The sequence below is a fragment of the Tetrao urogallus genome (genome assembly GCF_951394365.1).
Source record: "Tetrao urogallus genome assembly, chromosome: 17".
Classification (NCBI taxonomy): domain Eukaryota; kingdom Metazoa; phylum Chordata; class Aves; order Galliformes; family Phasianidae; genus Tetrao; species Tetrao urogallus.
This window is the reverse complement of record NC_136830.1, coordinates 7777552-7798685: the sequence shown is the minus strand read 5'-3', so window position 1 is coordinate 7798685 and position 21134 is coordinate 7777552. Positions and strand designations below refer to the sequence as shown.

The following is a 21134-nucleotide window of genomic DNA, read 5'->3' as shown; positions in this document are numbered from 1 at the left end:
CAGCCTGTTCCAATGCTTTGCTGCTCTTTCAGAGCAGAATTTTTCTTAATACCCAACCTGAGGGCACTCTGCCCCGAACAGCATCGCCACAGCCATGCCCTTGCTTTCGGTGCCACCTTTAATTGTGCTCCTCACACCACACCAAGCAGCCGAGATGCCCTTAAAGGAACTGGGCTCTGCTCACCTATACAAAGATGAATGCCGGGGGTGGACAGGCGCAGCCCTCCTGCAGAGCCTCCCGCACCCATGAGCCCTGGCACCCTGCTATGAAGGTGGCCACCCAAAATGTCCTGTAAGGAAAACCCAGCAAATGTTGTCCTGCTGTAAAAAAATATAGATGCTAAATTATCATTTTTAATGGGGAGGAAAGTGGAATGCCTCTCGGCAGTGCCCTTAGAGCACATGGCATTTCCCAAAGGACATTCCTCCCCAGATTTGCCTACCTGGCTCCTTGCACCCCATATCCATCACACTGGGGATGCCCATGGGCTGTGTCCCCCCAGCACTCAACGCACACCCGCCTGTCCCGCTGTAGCCGGCGGCTCCAGGGCTGCCCACGACAGGCAGCTGCCACCTGCGTCAGGCGGAAAAAGCTGCAGGAGATGGGGAGGTGGGAGCTGGTTTGGGGAAAAATAATGGTTGGAAGTAAAGTGTTTGCTTTATAGGAGCTTACAGGGGTTCTGCGGGGGGTTAGGGATAGGGTGTGCAAAGGGTTCATAGCCCCATACCTACCTGGGTGACTCCTCTGACTGCTGCATCCCAGTTCTGCGCCAGGGATCCCTGATGTCTGGGCTGAAGGAATCGGGGAGCAGTTTGGCCACCCCTGGCACAGAGCAGCAATGGTGAGGTGGTGACAGCCACTACAGTGCAGGGCTAGGAGGGGGTCCTGCATTACCTTTGGCAGCCCCACAGGCCGGGTCATCCCCCAGGCACCCACGGCGCTGCTTGAGGTCGGGGCAGGGCTCCCCGCCGTGCCGGGGGGGCACGGTGACCTGGCGGCTGCGGTCTTTGCTGCCCACCCCACATGGGGAGCTGCAGCTGCTCCAGGGCCCCCACGGCCCCACTGCACAGCCCACTGCTGAGAAGAGAGAAAAGAGATTCAATAGCGTAGAAGAAGAAGGAACGGGAGCGGGGAGAATCTGTGCACAGCAGGGAGAAGGGGGACCCCCGTGGTTCAGCCCCACAGCATAGTGTGCTTTTATTGTCAGGCTCTGCATCGAGCTGAGCTGGGACCTCGCTAATCTCTGTGGAGATTACAGAGCGCTGACAGTGCTGATGTCCAGCACAGCCCCTGACCCTGAGCAGCAGTGATAGGCGTGTGGCTCAGCCCTTGGTACCCATGTCCCAAAAATCAGCTCTGGAGCTCGCAGTGACAGCACTGCTGCTGTCATGTCCAGCTGCAGAACACGCTGCAGGATTTCTCGGTTCAGTGAGGGAAAAGCAGAAAACCGGGATGGCATTTGAGACACACCCACCTACAGCCCCAGCTGTAACCCAGCTCATCACCTCTCACATGGACCACTGATGGGAACAGCAAAACCTCACCGACACGACACCCACCACCCTCACCCTCACCCTGCCCCACTGCTCACCGGCACGGCGGCACGCAGCCTGGTAGTCCTGGCAGCAGTCACCTGTCCTCTCACAGTATGAGTCGCAATAGCAGCGAGTGTGGCGTGCACTGCTGGCCCAGCAGGCGTTGTTCCTGCCTGGGCAACAGCGGTGCCGGCAGCCACCCAGCACGTAGCCAGCAGCCAGCAGCCACCCCCCGCACAGTAGCAGCCCCTGCATGCTGCCGCAGTGCCCGGCTGCCCCCTGAGAGGCCGGGCTGCACCGCACCGCCCCTTGCCTGGACGTGGGGATCAAGCGCCTTTCATTCTGCTCCAGTGCCCCGGCGCCTGGCTGTACACACATCCCCATCCCAACCACCTTGCTGAGCTGAGCTGGGTGACCAATGGAGAGGGAGCAAAGCGCAAGGAGCTGGAGTAGCCCTTCTAGCTGATGCTGCTGGTAAGGTGGAGCTCCAAGTAGGACATTACTGTACCGCATCCCTTCTTGTCCCCTTGGGAGGAAGGACAGGTCCATAGCACCTTGTCAGAGTGTGCCCAGAGGAGGGTCGCAAAACTAACTTAAGGGATGGAACACCTTCTCTATCATGAAAGGCTGAGAGAAGGGCTGCAAAGCTGTGCAGCCTGGAGAGCAGAATGCTCCAGGGAGAGCTGAGAGTGGCCCTTCAGTATCTAAAGGGGCTGTAAGAAAGAAATGACAGACTCGTTGGCAGGATCTACGTGACAAGACAAGGAGAGATGATTTCAAACTAAAAGAGGGGAGATTTAGGTTGGGTATAAGGAATTTGTTTGCAATGAGAGTGGTGAGGCACTGCACAGGGTGCCCAGAGAGCTGGTGCTGCCCCATTCCTGCACACAGCCACGCTCAGGGCACGGCGCTGTGAGCACTGCTGGAGCTGTGGGTGTCCCTGTGCACTGCAGGCAGTGGGAGCAGACGGCCTTTGGGGGTCCCTTCCAACTCCAACCATTCTATGATTTTGTGATCCTCCAGTGCTGCTCAGGGCAGCGTTTCTGATGGGGAGCACTGACGATGCCCCTCCTTTCCCGTCGCTGACCAAGAGGGCTTACAGGCAGGGCTGCCAGACTGAACGAAAATCACTACTTCCAGGCTTCCGCTCTGCTTGTATCTATAGCGATCTTCCAGGCAGCAATACACATGCGCTCCCAGATGCGGAAGAAGCATCTCTCTTCTGTTACCGCTCTGCACCGACAGTCCGCCAAGCTCTATGGTACAAGTCCTCCAGGCGCTGCTACGCACGCGTACGGACACGCGGAGGTAGCGCCGCTCCGGTGCATGCAGTACCGCCTCCCATCAGCAGGGGGCGGCGCGAGAGCCGTGGGGCTCCTGACAGGAGGAGCTCTGTGAGGCGTGGTTCAGGCGGCGCGGGGCTGCCGGTCCGCTTCCCGCACTTCCTTCGGCTGAAGGCTGCTGCTGCTCGACACGGCGCAGCGTACTCACAGTGAAGACCCAGGCATGAATTAGGATCGCTGCTGTCTCAGATTCACACTGTCATCAGCCAAAGAAGTGCTAATTGCACTTGCATCCCTGTGAATGCTCCGCTGTAGCAGAAAGAGGAATGTGAATCAGAGGTCCAAAATGTGCGATTTTTCAGTAGATATATCAAGATTCATCTTAAATTTCGATCATAAACACATGTTGTCCCAGCTCCCATCTTCCATATGAAGGCCTGGAGGGTTGTGACTGCGAAAAGCACTCCTACATCACAGCTGCAATTCTTGTGCCAACAAAACTGCATGTTTCAATAGGAACAACGGCACTGCTCGGCTACCTCGACCCTGACCTTGCCTTCTGGTATTGTACATGCAGCAGCCTCCTTTATTCCCAATGACCATCCTTACAAAGTCTGTGAAAGAACTGCTCCCCAGCCTTCAAGCAGCACGAATTGCTTCTTGCAGCATCTTCTTCCTCTCTCTCGTACATGACGTTCATGCTGGCACACACTGGGCAGCGAACATGCTTTCCCATGTCACGCTATCTTCTGAGCAGATCTGTACTGTTAGCATCTATTCTTGATGATTTTTCTTACTGATAACCATTTCCAGTGCCTCCAGTAAAATTAAAACATAATGCCCTGTGCCACAGACTGCATGCTCCTGAGCTTTGGAGCAGAAGGGCTTGGAAAATAAGCACCTATTTCCTCCTATTTTTGGAAAAAAAAAAAAAAAAAGAAAAAAGAAAAAAGAAAGAAACAAAGTAACATATAGGAATTACACTGACTGCCTTCCCAGCTCTCTTCATCATTTCCTGAATGAGAAATGACCTCTGAAAAGAGCATTCCTTGACTTGGTTTTGCTTCAATAGTTTACAACAAACCTTTGAACAGTGAGAATCCCTATCGTTTCTGGACACGTGTATCTATAAAAGGCTCCTCTTTTTCTGGCACAAAGGCTGTTACAATCAGCTGTCCTGAATCACCTGAACAAAGCATGAAATCTGTTGGTGCAGATGTTTCTTTATTCGTTTTCTTCTCCCTCGCTGCCCTTCGGAATACAGGTGAGTGCCTTTCAGATGTTTTTCTGCTTTACTTCTAACACGATCAGGTGCTCTAGGAGAGAATTCAGGAGCCACATCCACATGTTATCTCAGGATAAAGGATGGAGGCCAGCAAAAAGAGACAGAAATAGTGGTATTTTACTACCTTTTCATTCTCTTGCTCTCTCCGCCCTACAGAAAACAAACAGCCCTCTGTCACCTTCACCCCCCCAGTACACAAAAGAAAACTCCGTGACATTTTCTTCTCCTTTTGACAGAAAACATCATACCTGAAGCTATGACCGTAATTCTTTCTTCCTCTCATGGTCTCATTCATACGTTGTCGATGACCTTTGGGAAGGATGTCAATCTGCAGAATTTTGGAACGCAGTTGATTTCTCCTCCCTAATTTGCTGCTGCCAGCTCTTCTGTACTTCCACATGCAGGAAATTCCTCCTGCCTCAGTCCCACATATGTGGTTACTGCTGTGGATCCAACCAGCACGGAGGATAAGCCCCTGCTCCAAAGAGGCAAATACAGATACTATACTCACAATGTTAGCTCAGCAAGCCACACAGTCTTACACAGTCTGCAACTGCGTTAGTAACCCTCCCCTAATTATATGCTTATCATTGGTCCCAGTTTTGCTACATTCATGGCCAAATTTAGAATTCTGATGTTTAGTGAGGTCATCTCAACTTTACATGGTATTATTGGCATAGTTAACAACGTTAGTCTCACAAGATTCAGAATCAAAAGATTCCATTCCCCTGTGTTCCAAATTATCAGTGCAGCTTGTCCATCTCACTCAAATCCCTCTTCACTATGAAATCCAGTCACTCCTCTGTCAACTTTTTACTACTTTGTTGTATTCAGCAGTTTTTCATGTCATGTCCAATAATAACTCATGGTCTACTCAGCTCTCAACCAAGGCCTGGCGATCTCTCCACCTACCTCGTTATATTAACAGCTATGTTGTTAACATTAAATTCAAAACAAAATGCACAGCAGGAAGAAATCTCAACTTTCCATAGTCTCACGTTGGATCAAACTTTGTCGCTAGTGTCAGTTTGTCATTCATCCAAGAGCACTAACCTGTTATCATTGATTCCTGTTATCATTGATAAGGAAGAAGGTGATCACGCTGAGGGCAGTGAGGCACTGCACAGGGTGCCAGAGAGCTGGTGCTGCCCCATCCCTGCACACAGCCACGCTCAGGGCACGGCGCTGTGAGCGCTGCTGGAGCTGTGGGTGTCCCTGTGCACTGCAGGCAGTGGGAGCAGACGGCCTTTGGGGGTCCCTTCCAACCCCAACCATTCTATGGCTCTGTGATGATTCTATGATACTCCTAGAAGTAACTATTACTAGTGACACTACCTAGGTGATGGGGGGCAGGCTGCTCTTTACCTTTTTTTTTTTTAAGATATAAAGAGATTTACCTTTTTATTAGATATAAAAATACCCATAGATTTGTTGAAATTATATATAAGTGAATTTTTCTAAACAAAACGGAGTGATGTTAATGCCCAGGTGATTGTTGCCTTCATCTGCCATAAACAGCCTACCTCATTTATTTATGGCAGTGCTTTAGATGTTGTATTGCTGCTTCAGAGAAGAGCTCAATGACATTCCTGACAACGTGTTGTTTGTTTTTCTTCCTTGATTTGTTCTTTAACAAGGAGCTCAAGACTCTTGCTCAAGCCAGTGTGGGAAGCTGCTCGGGACCTGTTCATGCCAGGAGATTTGCCAGTCCCTGGGGACTTGCTGTCCTGATTACAATGAATTTTGTCTTCGGATTTCTCCATACTCAGGATCTCTGATGGGAGGCAAAGATTTTTTGATAGAAAATACAGCTTTTAATACTTCTGTGTTAATGTGCAGGTGAGCCATGACTCTATGTTCCTCTGCCAAAGGGAGATGCCCTTTCTAATGTCACTTTCTCACAGTAGGTAGTTGCCTCAAATCAAAACTTGCCAATACAGGAGTGAAAACTTACCAAAATCCTGAAACTTGAAAAGGTTCTGCTAATCCTTATCCTCAAAGATACGCGTTGTCTGCATTTCTAGGCAGGATGACTTCCTGTAGGCTGAGTTACTGCGTGATACAAATATTCCTCTGTTAAGTTGTTCCCTTACAATATCACTACTTCCTTTCTGAACTTTTTGTTGCTAGAACAAGAAGGAACGGCTTTAAACTAATAGAGGGGAGGTTGAGGTTGGATGTGAGGAAGCAATTCCTCACTCAGAGGGCAGTGAGGCCCTGGCAGAGCTGCCCAGAGCTGTGGTCCCCATCCCTGGAGGTGCCCGAGGCCATGGATGGGCACACAGCAGGGGTGGGAATGGGGGGCTGTAAGGCCCCTCCAATCTCAGCCGGTTTATGATACTATGATTTGAATATTTTTTTAACATTCTATTCTGAGAAAAAGCAATATTGATTTTTTAAACTGAAACGACAAGAAAGAGAAGTGAGTAGACACCTTATCTATTTTCCAGCAAGACAAATCCTTGATCCTCAGTGTCAGCCTGTGACATACTGAAGTACATATCACACATGCTACACATATGGTACACCACATTTGAATAGCCCTGATCTCCTTATGTTTTTTTCTACAGAAGGTTCTGAGTCAGATTTTAGTGCCCCTCCAATCTGCATAGCAGCGTTGAGAAGATTTTAGTCTTTCAACAACTGTGTACTTTGAATTAAGTGAACTGTTGCTTTATCATAGCCAACACAAATTTCAGTTTAGATAAGCAAAGAAGCTACTTCTTGGCAGACCCCAAGCCTACAGCACTACTTGGCATAGCTCTGCAGTGCCCATACATCAATCCTGAAGAGTCCTGGGTAGGCTTATAGTAAGGATGCCAGGCAAGAGCCCTATTTGGAAGCAGATGGTTAATTTACAAGCAATGAGCTCTGAGTTTGTTACTAATTTATCTTGTCCCTCCCATAATTAAATTGTAAATCTAAGGCTTGCAACTTGCTGTGTATTTGTGCAGTGCACAGCAGAATCCCCACTGCAGTGATAAGTACAAAGTGCACATGCTTTATTTTCACTGATACAAGCAAAACAGCCGTGGGACTTGGAATGACCTGCACATGAAAATAGCTTGCGTAGTGAAACAACTGAGACATTCACAGTTTTTCTGCTCTCAACAATGGCTCTGAGAAATGTTTTCAATATCAACAGATTCAAGCAGCAAGTCATAACCAGTGGCTATGTTGATACGGATGGAAAAGCCCACTGCCTCTCCCCATTGCTGTTTGAAACTGGTTTCATCCCCTTTGACGTTTCTGCAGATGGCGGGCTGACATTTCCATACTCTGGAACTTGGTTATCAGGTTACTTACTTCAATCTGTCATACCACCCTTCTTTCTGTATTCTTGCTTCACAAAAGCAAGATGATATAAGCCTTTCTCACTTTCTTAATGGGCTATTTGGCCTCAAAAAAGTCATTCTTGATCCCTTCATGGTAATTCCTGTTTGAACAGATGTTTTGCTGTGAATGAGTTCTGCTGTTATTCAGCAGCAGCAGCATTAAGTCACAAAAAAATTCTTGCTCAAAATTGAGGTTGACCAAAAGAGTTTCCTTTTTGGTAGGTATTTATATTGGAAAAGATCTCCACCTTGATGTTGTATCCCCAGGACCACATGCATTACCAGGGGTTGTATTCTCTCATCTCCAATTTACTCTTTTTCTATCATGCATCCTGTTAGAAAACACACAGAGGAAATACTGCTAAATCTTACATACTGTAATTGCAACTTTTCATAGCTATGCAAGACAAAAATGTCATTAATTATTATTTTGTCATTAAATTTGACATTTTAGGTTTTTCTTGTGTTCTGTAATGCAGTACATCACAGCAAGGTTTCAACTGGAGAAGAATGCACGTTGGTCAATGAGACAAAATGGCAATACTACGGCACTCCTGGCACAGATGGAAACCTAACTCTGACCTGGACACACCAGGCACTTGCAGCACCCCATATCAACATAGAAGTCTGGGGGTACCAGGAAACAGGTAAAGTCACTCTTCTCCTGCCTGTACACCAGTGTAGCGATTGCACAGAGCTCTATGTATCATGCGTTCACTTCCACTGAAGCTGCAGGAAGAGATCTGCAAGTACAGAGAAGTCATGCTTGTAATGGCAGCTTTGCTCTTCAGTTCCACATGGGTGGAAGCATCTAATTTCAGTGGTGTTGTTAGTTAACTCTTCTTTCACAGCATCTAAATGGATTTTCTACCTCTACATAACAGGTGAGAGTTACTCAGAAAACTGGATGGCTGAATGGAAATATCTTTATACTTTGGCAAGAGAAGCTCCCAATACAGGGACATTTTCTTTCATTCCTGTGCCTGCTGAAGCAAATTACAATACTTGGGACTTTGGAATTTTGAGAATTACCCCCAGCACCTATTCTGATGGGCAAAGGCAAGTACATGACGAGGTTCATTTATCATAGGTACCCTATTATTACTTCTACAAAGTCTTCTCCTTTGACACTTAAAACCAGGACTTGGGCCCTGTTTCTCATACAAAAAATCTAGCAAACCTATTCAAAAACTATAACGTCTACCTTTCAAGCATAGAACTTCATCTAAAGATAAGCATGTGATCATTCAGTTACCTACAGTAGTCATCACAACATAAAACTTAATCACCAACACAGTATTTAGGATGTCTGATAGGGAATACCAGCACTCATTGCTCATTTTAGACACGTTTTCTTTATCTTCTTTCTACTGAGAGTCGTTTCTCTGAGGCTCAGTGTTGGCTTGTTGTTGCAGTTTTATTTACTTAACTTCACCACAGTTTTATTGCTGGACGTGACATTCTATAACACTCTTTGCTCCACTGGGGTCCCAGCCTCTCTCCCCCTCTCAGCCTCTTACCAATCTCTTTCCTGTTCCCTGGGGGGCAGAGTGAGAAAAAGAGAATACCTTGACATAAAGCAAGCACTCTTCCAGTGCAAGCCATAGCCAAAACTCGAGTGTGCTACCAGCACTATTTAGTCACAAGGCACAAGTTTAAAACATAGCTCTGTTCAGACTACTGTGAAAAAAACTCCATCCCAACCAAACATAATACAATCCTGAACTAGAACATCTGTTGCTACTGGATGTGATAATACTACAGCACAGAATTAGATTTTGTTAGAGAATCCAGACTTTCTCCATTCTGGCCTAAAGGATCTATGTTGTAAAAATGCATGGACAGAAAATTGTATTCCTGGTTACAGCATCCTTACTGCATGCCGTTACCTCACCCTTGAATTAGAAAAACAGTGATTTTCCAACCCAAACCATTCTATGATTCTATGTGCCTTCATAAGCAAAAAAACAACTTGCAAGGTGTAAAATACTTCATAATTATTGATGCCAAAACTTTGCTTTTCAGCTATTAGATCTGGTTGGTTTTTTTTTTGTTTGTTTTTTGTTTTTTTTTTTCTTCAGCAACATTCCATCCATCTGGAGCCCAGCACATGCATTGGCTTGGCACCTTGGAGAAGACTTCAGAAATGAGCCAGCTGCATGGGCAACTGCAAAATGTGTAGAGTGGGTCAGGAAGGAAGAGCAACTTCCAAACTTCATGGAAGAAATAATAGATTGCCCTTGCACCTTGGCACAGGCAAGAGCTGATACTGGCAGGTTCCACGTAAGTTATTAATCTGTCACTGTGGCCTTGTACAGTTCCAAGTAGAAGTTGAGGGACTGTTATACTGTGCCCTGCAGCCTTGTTCTCTGCTCCATAACCTTCCCTGATACCAAGGTCAGGCTAACAGGCCAAATAGTTCTTCCTTCCAACCCTTCTCGTAGATGGGTGCCACATTGGCAAGTCTCTGGTTGCCTAGGATCTCCCCAGTTGACCAGAGCTGCTGACAGATGGTAGAAAGCAGCTTAGCAATCACCTCCATCAGCACCCTCAGCACCCTCAGGTGGATCCCATCCAGCCCCATGGATCTGTGACAGTCCAGGTGGAGTAGCAGGTCACTGTTTCTTCTCTGCCTAGTATACTATAACCCACTGCAAACCTTTCTAGCTTATGTTTTGGAGTGCAAATCCACAGCCATAAAACATTATTTCTTATCTCCTGCATTCTTCCTCCCACTTGACTGGTAGCAAAGAACTGTCAAAAGCCAAGAAATCAGTTGCCATGTCATTTACACTTTCAGACAGCACTGACCTGAAGGCCAGATGGAGTGACTTCCTCACCTACGTACAATACAAATGATGGCAGTGTGAAACCTATTGCCTGAGAATAAACATGGTCAGGATGCCACATTCTGTGACTGTTACACTTACAGCTGATTTCCTCATTTAGCTCCGTCTGTTCTTCAAATTCTGCTCTACCAGACTGCAAAAAGCTGAGGTTAGACTAACATGCTGATACCATCACGTCAGTCCTACATTTGCTGTTTCTTCCTGTCATTCTATGATACCAAACCCACAGCCACAACCACTTTGTTTAGCTTATACATGGACCTTAGAGGCAAATGGTTGGGAGAGAACATGAAAACAGGAAGGACAAAATGGAAATTCCCTTAAGCATGAGCACTGATCTTTTTCAGACAGATTATGGCTGTGACATGGAAAAGGGAAGTGTGTGTACTTACCATCCCGGCGCCATGCACTGCGTAAGGGCCATTCAAGCCAGGTAAAGAACAATTTTTGAAGCCACGTTGTCTTAATGACTTGTTTCACCTCAGAGATCATAGCATCACATAAGTCAGAAAGGCCTCCAGAGGCTCAGCAGTCAGTTTTAAGGCAATGGCTGTTTCTCTCCTGCTCCCTTATTACTCCTCATTGCTGAGGTGAAGGCAACGCTTTAGTCTTACTGGACAGTTAATTGCACTGTGCTGGACTTCATGATGCATAAACAAGGAGTAATATCTAAAAGTAGTTTGATTAGACTTAACTAAGCCTTTTTTGCAATGGTTGGTTGCACTTGTTCTATCAGAATAATGTTAGTAGTGCTATGCCTGTGTGGCCATAAGGCCTGCAGAGCTTCCCTGCAGCCTTGGGTAAAGCCCCCTCCTACCCTATCCCTGATCTGATCTATTTCATAAGAGCAGAAACAAAAATATTTACTGACACTCATCTTTTGTGGACGTCACAGAGCTTGGTAACCAAAACATCTATTCATGTCCGTATGAAGGCAACCACTAACACAAACAGACTTCCCAGAGCTGAATAATGACTTTCCTCTTCCTACATTTCTCAACCAGCCCCCAGTATGGAGCAGGACAGCAGTGCTGCTATGACTCCACAGGGACCCAAATCCTCACACAAGACTCCACAGGAGGCAGCACACCTGACAGAGGCCACGACTGGGGATCACCACCTTTCCTGAAGCCTCCCCGAATACCTGGCTTTTCCCACTGGCTTTATGATGTTATCAGCTACTATTACTGTTGTCTGTGGTCTGATAATTGTCACTTCTATATGGAAAACCGGCCCTCTAGTGACTGCAGGACGTATCGCCCACCCCGAGCGGGTAAGAGCTGCAGAATTCCATTACAGAGTACACAGACTTTTCATACGCTTGACATTTAAAACATTTGTGTGTGCATGCATTAAATGCCCGTTGACAATGCTGAGCGCACAGCATCCTGTTGAAGATTTCCATGGCAGGTGGTTTCAATTGATCTGTCAGTGGCAAAACGTGTTCTTTAACTGCCCTACAAAACTTTTGGCTTAAGTAGCATATTAACTCCTGGAATCTAAATAGCTGAGATTTAGTAGTTAGGGCCCACGGCTTTCTAATGGTCTGTGGACTTTTCTTGTTCTTATTTCTCTTTCTTCTTTCCAAAAAAGCATCTGCCTTTGGGGATCCTCACTTCCTCACATTTGATGGTCTGAACTTCACTTTCAAAGGACAAGGGGAATACACATTGGTAGAATCTGATCTCACATCCTTAAAGGTGCAAGGGAGGACCCAGCAGGCACGCTTCCCCAATGGTAAGTTGGTAAGAGAGAAAGTAGTGATGATAAATAATAGCTTCTGAGGTTGTTTGATTCACTGTTCACAGTATTTACCTTATCTTCTCTGGTCTTTTTCCCCTCTCCCTGCCTGGTTCCCAACCTATGGCTCAGTCTCTCTGGGCTGTTCTCCCATTCACAGGCTGATGAACACCTCACACTGATGTTGTTATCAGCAGAAACATAATTCCTTCTCTCAAAGTGCTCGTATGTGTTCTGGCATTCTGCTACTTTACTGTATACAAACACTTTATATATCTGGATGCTGTTTTTGCTTCCTGTTTTGTTTGTTGTTGATGTTTTTTTTTTGCCCGTATCACGAGCACCTTCCTAATTGAGTTTATTTGATGCAAGGTATGTTTTTTTTTTTGTGTCTTTTTCTGAAGGAACTCAGGCTCAGGTGACAGGCCTGTCTGCAGTGGCCATGCAGGAGAACAACTCTGATGTGATCGAAGTACGCTACTCAGCAGATTTGAATTTGGAAGTCTTGTTGAATCAGAAGGTGCTCAACTTCTCTGAGCAAAGCTGGATGGACCTGGAAGGTTAGTGACAGATATCAGCCTTGAAAGCTATTGTATTTCTAATTGAACCCCCTACAGCTTAAAAAAAAAAAAAAAAAAGTGCTTTCCATCCAATCTGCCTTGGTGGCCATGTCTTTGTACAGAGAACCAAATCCTCTTGCCTTCAAGGTTGACTAAAGCTACTCCGTGGACAGGAATATAAGCACCAGAGTTACGGGCCACTAGTCTCCTTCTAAACAGAGGCACACACTGTGGCTGAGCCCCCATGGAGAGATGTAGTCCAGGTCAGAGCATCACATCCCATTACTTCCATGCCTTTCAGTATTGCTGGCAGTTAGCACAGCAGTAATACCAACACCACCCAGGAAGAAGCAGAGTCATTGGATTTGTAGAAGACAAGCATCCCCTCTGCTCAGAAAGTCCAAGTAACACAAGTGACAGCCTTTACCAACACTTGGTGCTACCCTGAACTTTCGGGGATGCATAGAGAAATATGGAGAGGAAAATACTGGAAATAGTACTGAGATGTTTGACTTCAATGCCTGCTTCATCCATGTAATTTTCTCAGAGTTCTGTACAGCAATGACTTCCCTTCTCATCCCATGGAGGATGAAGAAGATTACTCCTCCTTACTGAAGAAGAGAATCAGTCCTTACTCCTCATCTGTTTGCTTTGTGCCATTAGCTATTTTGTCCTCCTTCTCTCACCATTTTAGGTCTCTTTCTTCATTCTACGGACGATCAGAAAATTACAGTGATGTTCTCTTCTGGCTCTGGAGTGGAGATTAGGGGAAGTGGAGGATTTCTGACCCTGACAGTTCTGCTCCCAGAGAAGTTTACGAATCACACACAGGGTCTCTTTGGGGTGATGAATGGTAACACAGAGGATGAGTTTACCTTCAAGAATAAAACCACCATGTCGGTTCATGCGAGTCCCCAGCAGTTGTTCGAGTTTGGAGCTAATTGTGAGTGATTCCTCTGGTTGTCTGTTATTACATTTTCTTTGTAAATTCAAAGCTGTTTGTGATCTACAGACCAGAAAATTGTCTGTGCTAAGCAGCCTATTCAGAGTGAGAGACAGATGCATCTCCACTTGGTTAAATGGGTAACATGTCCAGCCAAAGTGGATAAAGACAGAATCATGACAAATCCTGCCTGTTCTTATCAAATTTTACCAGCATCTGTGAAATCATAGCTGCACATTTGTATTTTTAACTAACTGATCAAACATTAAACTTAGTGCAAGCTTAAAATGCTGCATGCAAAAAGGAAAACAATCTTGAACTGGAAGGAGGATGTATAAGAGGGACAAGATAGATCTCTTCTAGCTCTGGCTACGTTTATCTAGACAAGTATTTGGCAGAAAGTTGTGTAGGTCTGTAGGCAATGTTACAAATGAATCTCTTTCACTTTGTCTCCCAAGGGGCTGTTGAAAATGGAACTTCTCTCTTTACTTATGACACAGAGATCTTACTGAACGATTATTTTTACGGGGAAAAGCACAATGCCTCCTTTCTGCCAGTGTTCCATCCGTATGAAGACCCCACTGATCCCTTGGTGGAAGAGATGGTCTCACTCTGTGACTCAGACCCATTCTGCAGATTCGATGTCCTGACAACAAGGAGCCTTCAAGTGGGAAATTTCACAAGACTGTCTCATCAGAATCACAAGCAGCTGGTAGAAAGTCTAGAGCCAGGTGAGACAGCATTAAGTAAATTTTCCCTTTCTGCAAGCATCTAAATAGTTAAGGTCATCTGAAGAGGCTTTACTCAACAGTAGGTTCATGCATTTATAAATACTTATCAGGAGGAGTCATCTTTTTATCAGAAAAAACTCTGAACTGGTACGATGGTTAGACCAATATAAAATACAGCTATATATATATTTAACTATTTTTACTACTGCAGCACTGTGTAGTAGAATTCTTGTTTACATTTTCTATTACTTTACCTTGCCATTAAAAAAAAAAATCTGAAAGCATTTCAGTTAGCCAAGAAATTGTTGTCTGTGAGTTGTCACACAAATGCCATTTGAATCACTGTGAGTGAGACTCACTAGTTCAAAATAACCAGATATTTCTCTTTTGCTAGTGATTTCTTGTGGCTGGCTGGGCCCCCCAGCCAATGGAAGGAAGGATGGAACTAACTACCTAGTGGGCTCAGCCATCCATTTCACCTGCAACCAGGGCTATGAACTCACTGGATCAAAAGAAAGAATCTGTCAGTCAACTGGAGACTGGTCTGGGGACTCACCCGATTGCATCTTAAGATCAGGTCTGTTTCCTTTTAAGTGTTACAAATAGTCACCAGAAATCACCACCGGGATCATTATGGGGCAATCTCAGTATATGATGATGGCCCTTGACAAAAGCAACTCTTTTTTGGGAAGACATTGGATAGGAGATCCCTGCACATCTAGAAATACTGGTATTTAAATCTGAATAAGAGGGGGGTATTGGTTTCTTTCTGTCTTTGTTCTGAGTACCTGCCTCTGCCCAAGGCCTGGGGCTCTTCCTCTGTGTTTGAACAAAAGGATCTTTTTCCTCAAGAAGACAATCTAAAATAATTTTCAAACTCAGACTAAGCATGCTAATGGTATCCTGGGCTGCATTAGACAAAGTATTGCCAGATGGTGTGAGAGAGCTGATCATTTCCCTCTGCTCAGCACTGCAGAAGCCACAGCTGCAGGTCTGGGCTCCCCAGCGCAAGAGATGTACTGCAGAGTCCTGCAAAGGGCCACAGATATGATGGAAGGATGGAAGTCTCTCTCCTACAAGGAAAGGCAGAAAGAGCTGGAACTCCTCAGTTTGGATGAGAGAAGGCTCGGGGGGAACCCCATCAATATCTACAAACAGGTGAATGGAAGGTGTAAAGAGGGTGGAACCAGGCAGTGCCAGGACAAGAGGCAATGGGAACAAACCTGTCATGGGATGTTCCTTCTGAGCATCAGGAAGCTCTTTTGCTGTGATGGTGACCGAGTGCTGGCACAGGTTGCCCAGAAGGCACTGTTGAGTCCCCATCATTGGAGATATCCAAAAGCTATCTGGATAAAGTGCTGGCTCTAGGAGATCCTGCTCAAGTGAAGTGTTAAACAGGATAACCTCTAGATGTCCCTTCCAATAAATAGCCTCTGATAACGGTGGGCAGACACTGCACTTTTGTCTCTTGCCAAGCTTCCTCTTCAGTGCTTGTTGGAACTGAAGAAAGCAGAAGCTTTCAAAGGACTATAATATCTCAGGAGCTATTACTCTACAGCAGTAGAAAAATACTTACGATAAGCAGCAAAAATCACCCCTACTGTGTCACTATTATAACCTTATCGATTAACCTGGAATTTTCAGACTGAACCAGCTGCTTGGCTGCGTCTACAATTCACAGATAACTGCCTACCTTCTTCAAACCGTTTCAACTTGGATTTATTTTCCTGCCGTGAATTCTCCAAGCATCCTCAAGATGGCAATGTTTCAAAGCGCCAGGGTGATGCAGGGCCACACAGCACTCCTAAGCACTTTCTGTGCTAATTGTTCCTGAAAGTACTCAAATCCTGCCACTTTCTCCATTTTGAGCACTTCCAAAAACTTGGAAAGTGCTCAACACATCAGCAGTGGATTCTTGTCAATACATTTCATCATCCACAGTAATGACAGATCATTTGTCAAAGACTGAGATCTTCACAAAGTAAGGCCAGAACAGTGGCAGAACATGTTGCCAAATTGAAAGCTAAGATGGTTTTTCCATTGCTGCTGTCAGCTGCATACTGACTGGATGGGAGCCAGACAGTCTCAGTAAGCAAACTGGACACTTGCATTTATAGAATTAGGGGGCAAAAAGCCTGCCCTAAAAGAACAGGAGGAAGGAGTTAAACAGAAGTTATCTGCGTTCTGAACAAAGGAGTCACGCCATAGTCTTATGGCTAGGCACAGGACAAGAGAAAATGGTTTCAAACAAGAAGTGGGGAAGTTTAGGTTGGATATAAGGAAGAAGTTTTGACACTGAGGGCAGTGAGGCACTGCACAGGGTGCCCAGAGAGCTGGTGCTGCCCCATCCCTGCACACAGCCACGCTCAGGGCACGGCGCTGTGAGCACTGCTGGAGCTGTGGGTGTCCCTGTGCACTGCAGGCAGTGGGAACAGATGGCCTTTGGGGGTCCCTTCCTACTCAAACCATTCTATGAACAGTAGAATGAGTGTTTTTCAGTACATTTCTTTCACCTGATTATAAAATGACATCCCTTACCATGTGATATTTGGTGTTCATTTGTAGAATGAGCCCAAATGATTGTTTTGTCAGTCCCAGGAAGCTGGAGCAATGACCATGCTGCCCATTCTAGCAGGATATCATAGTCAAGACAATATGAAATTCAAATTGCATGTAAAGGCCTTCACTGAGCTGTCCTAACCACTGTGCCCCAATAATGGCATTTGTATCTAGTCTTGCTCCTTCCTCTTTCATGTCAGAAAATACGAAACTGGTAAACAGGCCAAGAAGGTCCATGTCTCTCTCTCAAGAAGACAGGCAAAACAGTCCAAAAGTCATCGTGCTTACATTTTAACTTCTAGCATTTTTATGGCATGGACATCCACCTGCTTTTCACTAAATATGTTTCAATCTCCAGTCTAGTACAGTCAAAATCCAGCACTGACTTTCCTTGTGCCAATTCTGGATTCAGCACAGTTACAGAAAGCATTTTCACTGCGTTACAAACTGTTATTACTCATGCTAGTTTTCTGTACTGTTTTCCTCTTTACGCAGTAACATGCTGCTCTTTTTCCAGCACCCATTTCATCAAGCTCTGTGACAGAGGGCCAGCTTCATGCCAGGAAAACACTGGCAAAATTAATGGTCAGTGCTTCCAAACTTCTGGGAGCCTGAATGGGTGACCACTGTCCTAACTGTGTGATTTGTGGTCAGATTTTTACTTCCAGCACAAATTATTAAAACACTCTTTTTTGAATAATGACCTCTTCCACGCTGATCAAGAGCACAGGACGCTGCCCTCTGTTATTGCCAGTTTCCAGAGGTGCTTCTTCTCAGCGCTGCGCTCGTTGCAGTGCTGCACATTCTGGCACATTGGGTTCAAAGTCCATACTACAAATCATCAGGGGTTTTACTTACTAACATGCTTTTTTCTCCCTTCCCCCCAAAAGAACTAGAGAAGTTACAATGAAGGCGTGAGGACTCTGAAAATTGGATAGGAAGAGAGACAGAAACAAAAGTAGTACAGGACAGTTACTTTGCAAAATCCATTTCTGTATTTCAAAAACAAATTATGCTTTCATGCCTGCATGTTTTTACTTTTGAGTTTTGCTTCCTTGAATTAAGGTTTCCATGGATATCCTCTGCTAATAATTACTTCTGCTATGCTTCTAATTACAATCCCACTGCAAGGCTTGCCAGTACCTCAGCAACCTCTCTTCATAGAATTTCTCATGGAGGGAGAAAAAAAGAAACCATCCAGCAAAAGAAGAAAGGAGAATAGTAAAAATCATGAGTAAAACATAACTGAAATCTGTAACATCTTCACAATACACACATTTATCCTGTTTGCGATAGCCAACAATTTGATGGTGTTAATTGCAATCTGTTTTTGTCTCTTTTGTTTTCAGTTTTTTTCGTCTTTAGCTTTCCTTTCCCAGGCTGTGTGCAAATACAATCCTTTTGTGAAAATGTTGACAGAAACCCCATTAATTCTGTGTACTTTTCTCTCAGATGAGGACGGAATTGCTATCTGGCTGTTATTTCCAGGAGATCTGCTTCAAAACATCCTAAAAATCATGAAAAACAGCCTGGCATTTAAAATTGAAAACAAAGATTTCACTTTAGATACAAATCACCACCAGGACAAGCTATCCAGGCCCATGGTGGGCTCTCATCACTTGACAGAGAAGGGGTACCTGCCCGAGGTGTTTGTGAGCCTGACAGAAGTTTTGGAGCTTTGTAGAGGAATTTCTGAATGAAGAGAAACTGTAAAGCTACCTGATTGGGAAATGGATGGAAGACCCATCATTTGTTGGGATTGGTGGTTGCACAGAAATATTGCAGATTGATGCAGTCAGTTGCATTTTAGCCACCAGTCATCCTCTGTTTGTGTTAGAGCAGCTCTCACAGCCACCTGCCCTAACTGGGAGGTTATGTGCTCACCCACAATCAGCTTGTTCCCCAGCCACAGTGAAGAGCAAAACATTTATTCTATATACACAATTTAAAATCCGGTAATGATCACGTTCAAACAAATTGATATGAAGACAAATAACATCTTCCTGTTTCACTGTTGGCTGTTTTTGTTTCAGACTTCAAACAACTAATTATTCTTGCCTGTATGCTTGGAGTTATGAGTCTCGCTGTTGTGACACGTCTACTTCTCCTATATAGAAAGGACAGGTAAGAATTCAAGCAAGCTAAAAACAAGAAAGAAACTGATAAAGAAAAAGCAAGTATTGTGACCTCCTAAACCATTTCCATCAATGGCAAAGAAATCAAACATGATCTTCTCCTGCTATATCTTTTTTATCCAGGTTGGATATTAGGAAGAACATCTTAGAAATGCAGTCAGGCACTGGCTGCCCAGGGAGTGGTGGGGGTCACTGTCCACAGGGTGTTTAAGGAAAGGGTGGCTGTAATATTTAGATACATGGCTATTGGGCAATATTGGCAGTAGGTGGATGGTTGGACTGGGTGATCTTAGAGGTTTTCTCCAACTTCCATGATTCTATAATCTGATGATTTAAAATATCATGTCTTGATGGTTCTTTAGTCCTGCTAGAAAACTACAATGCAAAATTGGTAGTTGATTATCAGGGCAAGCAAACATGATTGGTTGGTCAATGGAGAGAGAGAGAGAGAGAGAGAGAGAGGGATTTTTCATCAAAATGATGTAATTGTTGAGTGTTAAGGCTGTCTGTGAGAGCTGTCTGCTTCAAGATGGGTGATGCCAACAGGTAAACTGAATCTACCCCTGAAGGAATGCATTGCGTGGTATTGTAATTCACCACAAAACCTTGAACATATTCTCATTTCTAGGGATGCCTTGAGAATGCTTATGTTTCTTGTGACATAGGGGTGAAGAGAATTCAAGACAATACTTCAATTGCCCATTCTTGGAACATCCCTACCAGAGATACATTCACTGTATAAACTACTATGTTGTAAAAGAAATCTCTACTACATGTTGTATAACTAGTAAATTCCTTCAGATTTTAATCATTTGCTTTAAAAGCCTGCACATGATTCACTCTGCTGGCCAGTTTAACAAGACAAAACCATTTTTAGCCCTATAACCTTCCAGCAGATTCATGTCTTCAGAGTCTTTTGAAGCAGAACACAGTGACACCAATGTCTGTCACTGACAGTGCAGTCCATTGATCCTCTGCTCAATCATTAACTGCATCTATCAGCATGCCACTGGGACTACTAAGTTTTGCCCCTCACATTTGAGTTACATAAACATCATTTCCTATAGCTCATGGAGCACAGTCATACTCAAGCCTCTTTTCTCCCCTCTCTGTACAAAAATAATGGATACTCAACACACAGGAGACACCGTTAGCAACTGATGTTTTTTGCTCATGTATATATACATACACACACAAATACACAAAGGACACCTCCTATACTGACCAAATCTTACATGTTCCAGGTTCTGTATACATAACTGATTGATGTAAAGCACTACTCTTACAGCCTTCTATCCTAATCCTGATCACCAAATGCTATGTTTTTAAATTCCTTTCTCCTTCAGCAAACACAACACCAAGCCGGGGTTATATTTTCACATTTCCACCAGCCACGTTTTCAGCCTAGAAAAGTAAGCTGGGTTTTAAGTCAATCACATTATGGTGTGAGCAGAGATTTAGGGGAGAAGTATCACAGTACTACAAAAAAAAAAACATGCAGTAACATGATGGCAACCATTCTAACAGTCTTTTTTTTGTTGTTTTGTTTTTTTTTTTTTAAACTTTTTGTCTTTCCCCTCATAAGACGCAGAGCCAAGCAGAAGCTTGCTTCCCAGGATCCAGTGGCATCTCAACTAGAAAAACTCCCAGATGAGTTTCCGATGAAACACAGAGAAAGCATAGCAGAAGGATAAATGGTCCACAGCAACAAAGATAGAAACAACGGCTTCATGCAGTATGCTATCATTTAATTTCTGCCTCCATTATAATGGCTGTTCAATCTCTGGGAAATGCTAACAAACTTCATGGGATTGTATAACAGCCAACTCATCCTACTGTGTATCGTAAGGAAGGGATATTGCTTCTGAAAGTATCAGTTGCAAAGTTATGTGCACTGCTTTCTTCTATCAGGCACGTTTCAGACAACAGAACCAAAGTTTTGACAGAATCCAGAAGAGTCTGTGGTTTCTCTGCACTTTTCCTCTCATCTTTTACTTACAAAGTAATAAAATGAAAATAATCCTAACCTGTAACGCTGACCTTTATCAGACAAACACACATCTTCCTGGGGCCATTTGCAGCCTGTTCAGATATGAGGGCTGCTCTGAAAGTACCACCTCCTCTTGCATGACATTGGCAGTACAAGACAAACCTTTGTAATGTGATGGAAAGTGCAGC

At 44.6% G+C, this 21134-nt stretch overlaps 2 protein-coding genes across 2 annotated transcripts; one reads left to right on the top strand and one right to left on the bottom strand.

Annotated features, from left to right (window-relative positions):
- Window positions 1-184: 184 nt before the first annotated feature.
- Window positions 185-1791, bottom strand: LOC306953149 (somatomedin-B and thrombospondin type-1 domain-containing protein-like; the record flags this gene model as incomplete). The annotated part of the gene is made up of 5 exons (XM_079544005.1): window positions 185-290; window positions 444-617; window positions 733-823; window positions 896-1078; window positions 1593-1791. The coding sequence occupies 5 exons, from the start codon at window positions 1789-1791 to the stop codon at window positions 185-187; spliced, it is 753 nt and encodes a 250-aa protein (XP_079400131.1).
- Window positions 1792-4016: 2225 nt separating this feature from the next.
- SUSD2 (sushi domain containing 2) lies at window positions 4017-20650 on the top strand (the record flags this gene model as incomplete). The annotated part of the gene is made up of 15 exons (XM_079543855.1): window positions 4017-4083; window positions 5742-5943; window positions 7250-7401; window positions 7919-8086; window positions 8324-8498; window positions 9521-9722; window positions 10636-10721; window positions 11293-11561; window positions 11882-12033; window positions 12441-12588; window positions 13283-13531; window positions 13990-14262; window positions 14657-14839; window positions 18855-18945; window positions 20542-20650. The coding sequence occupies 15 exons, from the start codon at window positions 4017-4019 to the stop codon at window positions 20648-20650; spliced, it is 2526 nt and encodes an 841-aa protein (XP_079399981.1).
- Between the last annotated feature and the right edge of the window lie 484 nt (window positions 20651-21134).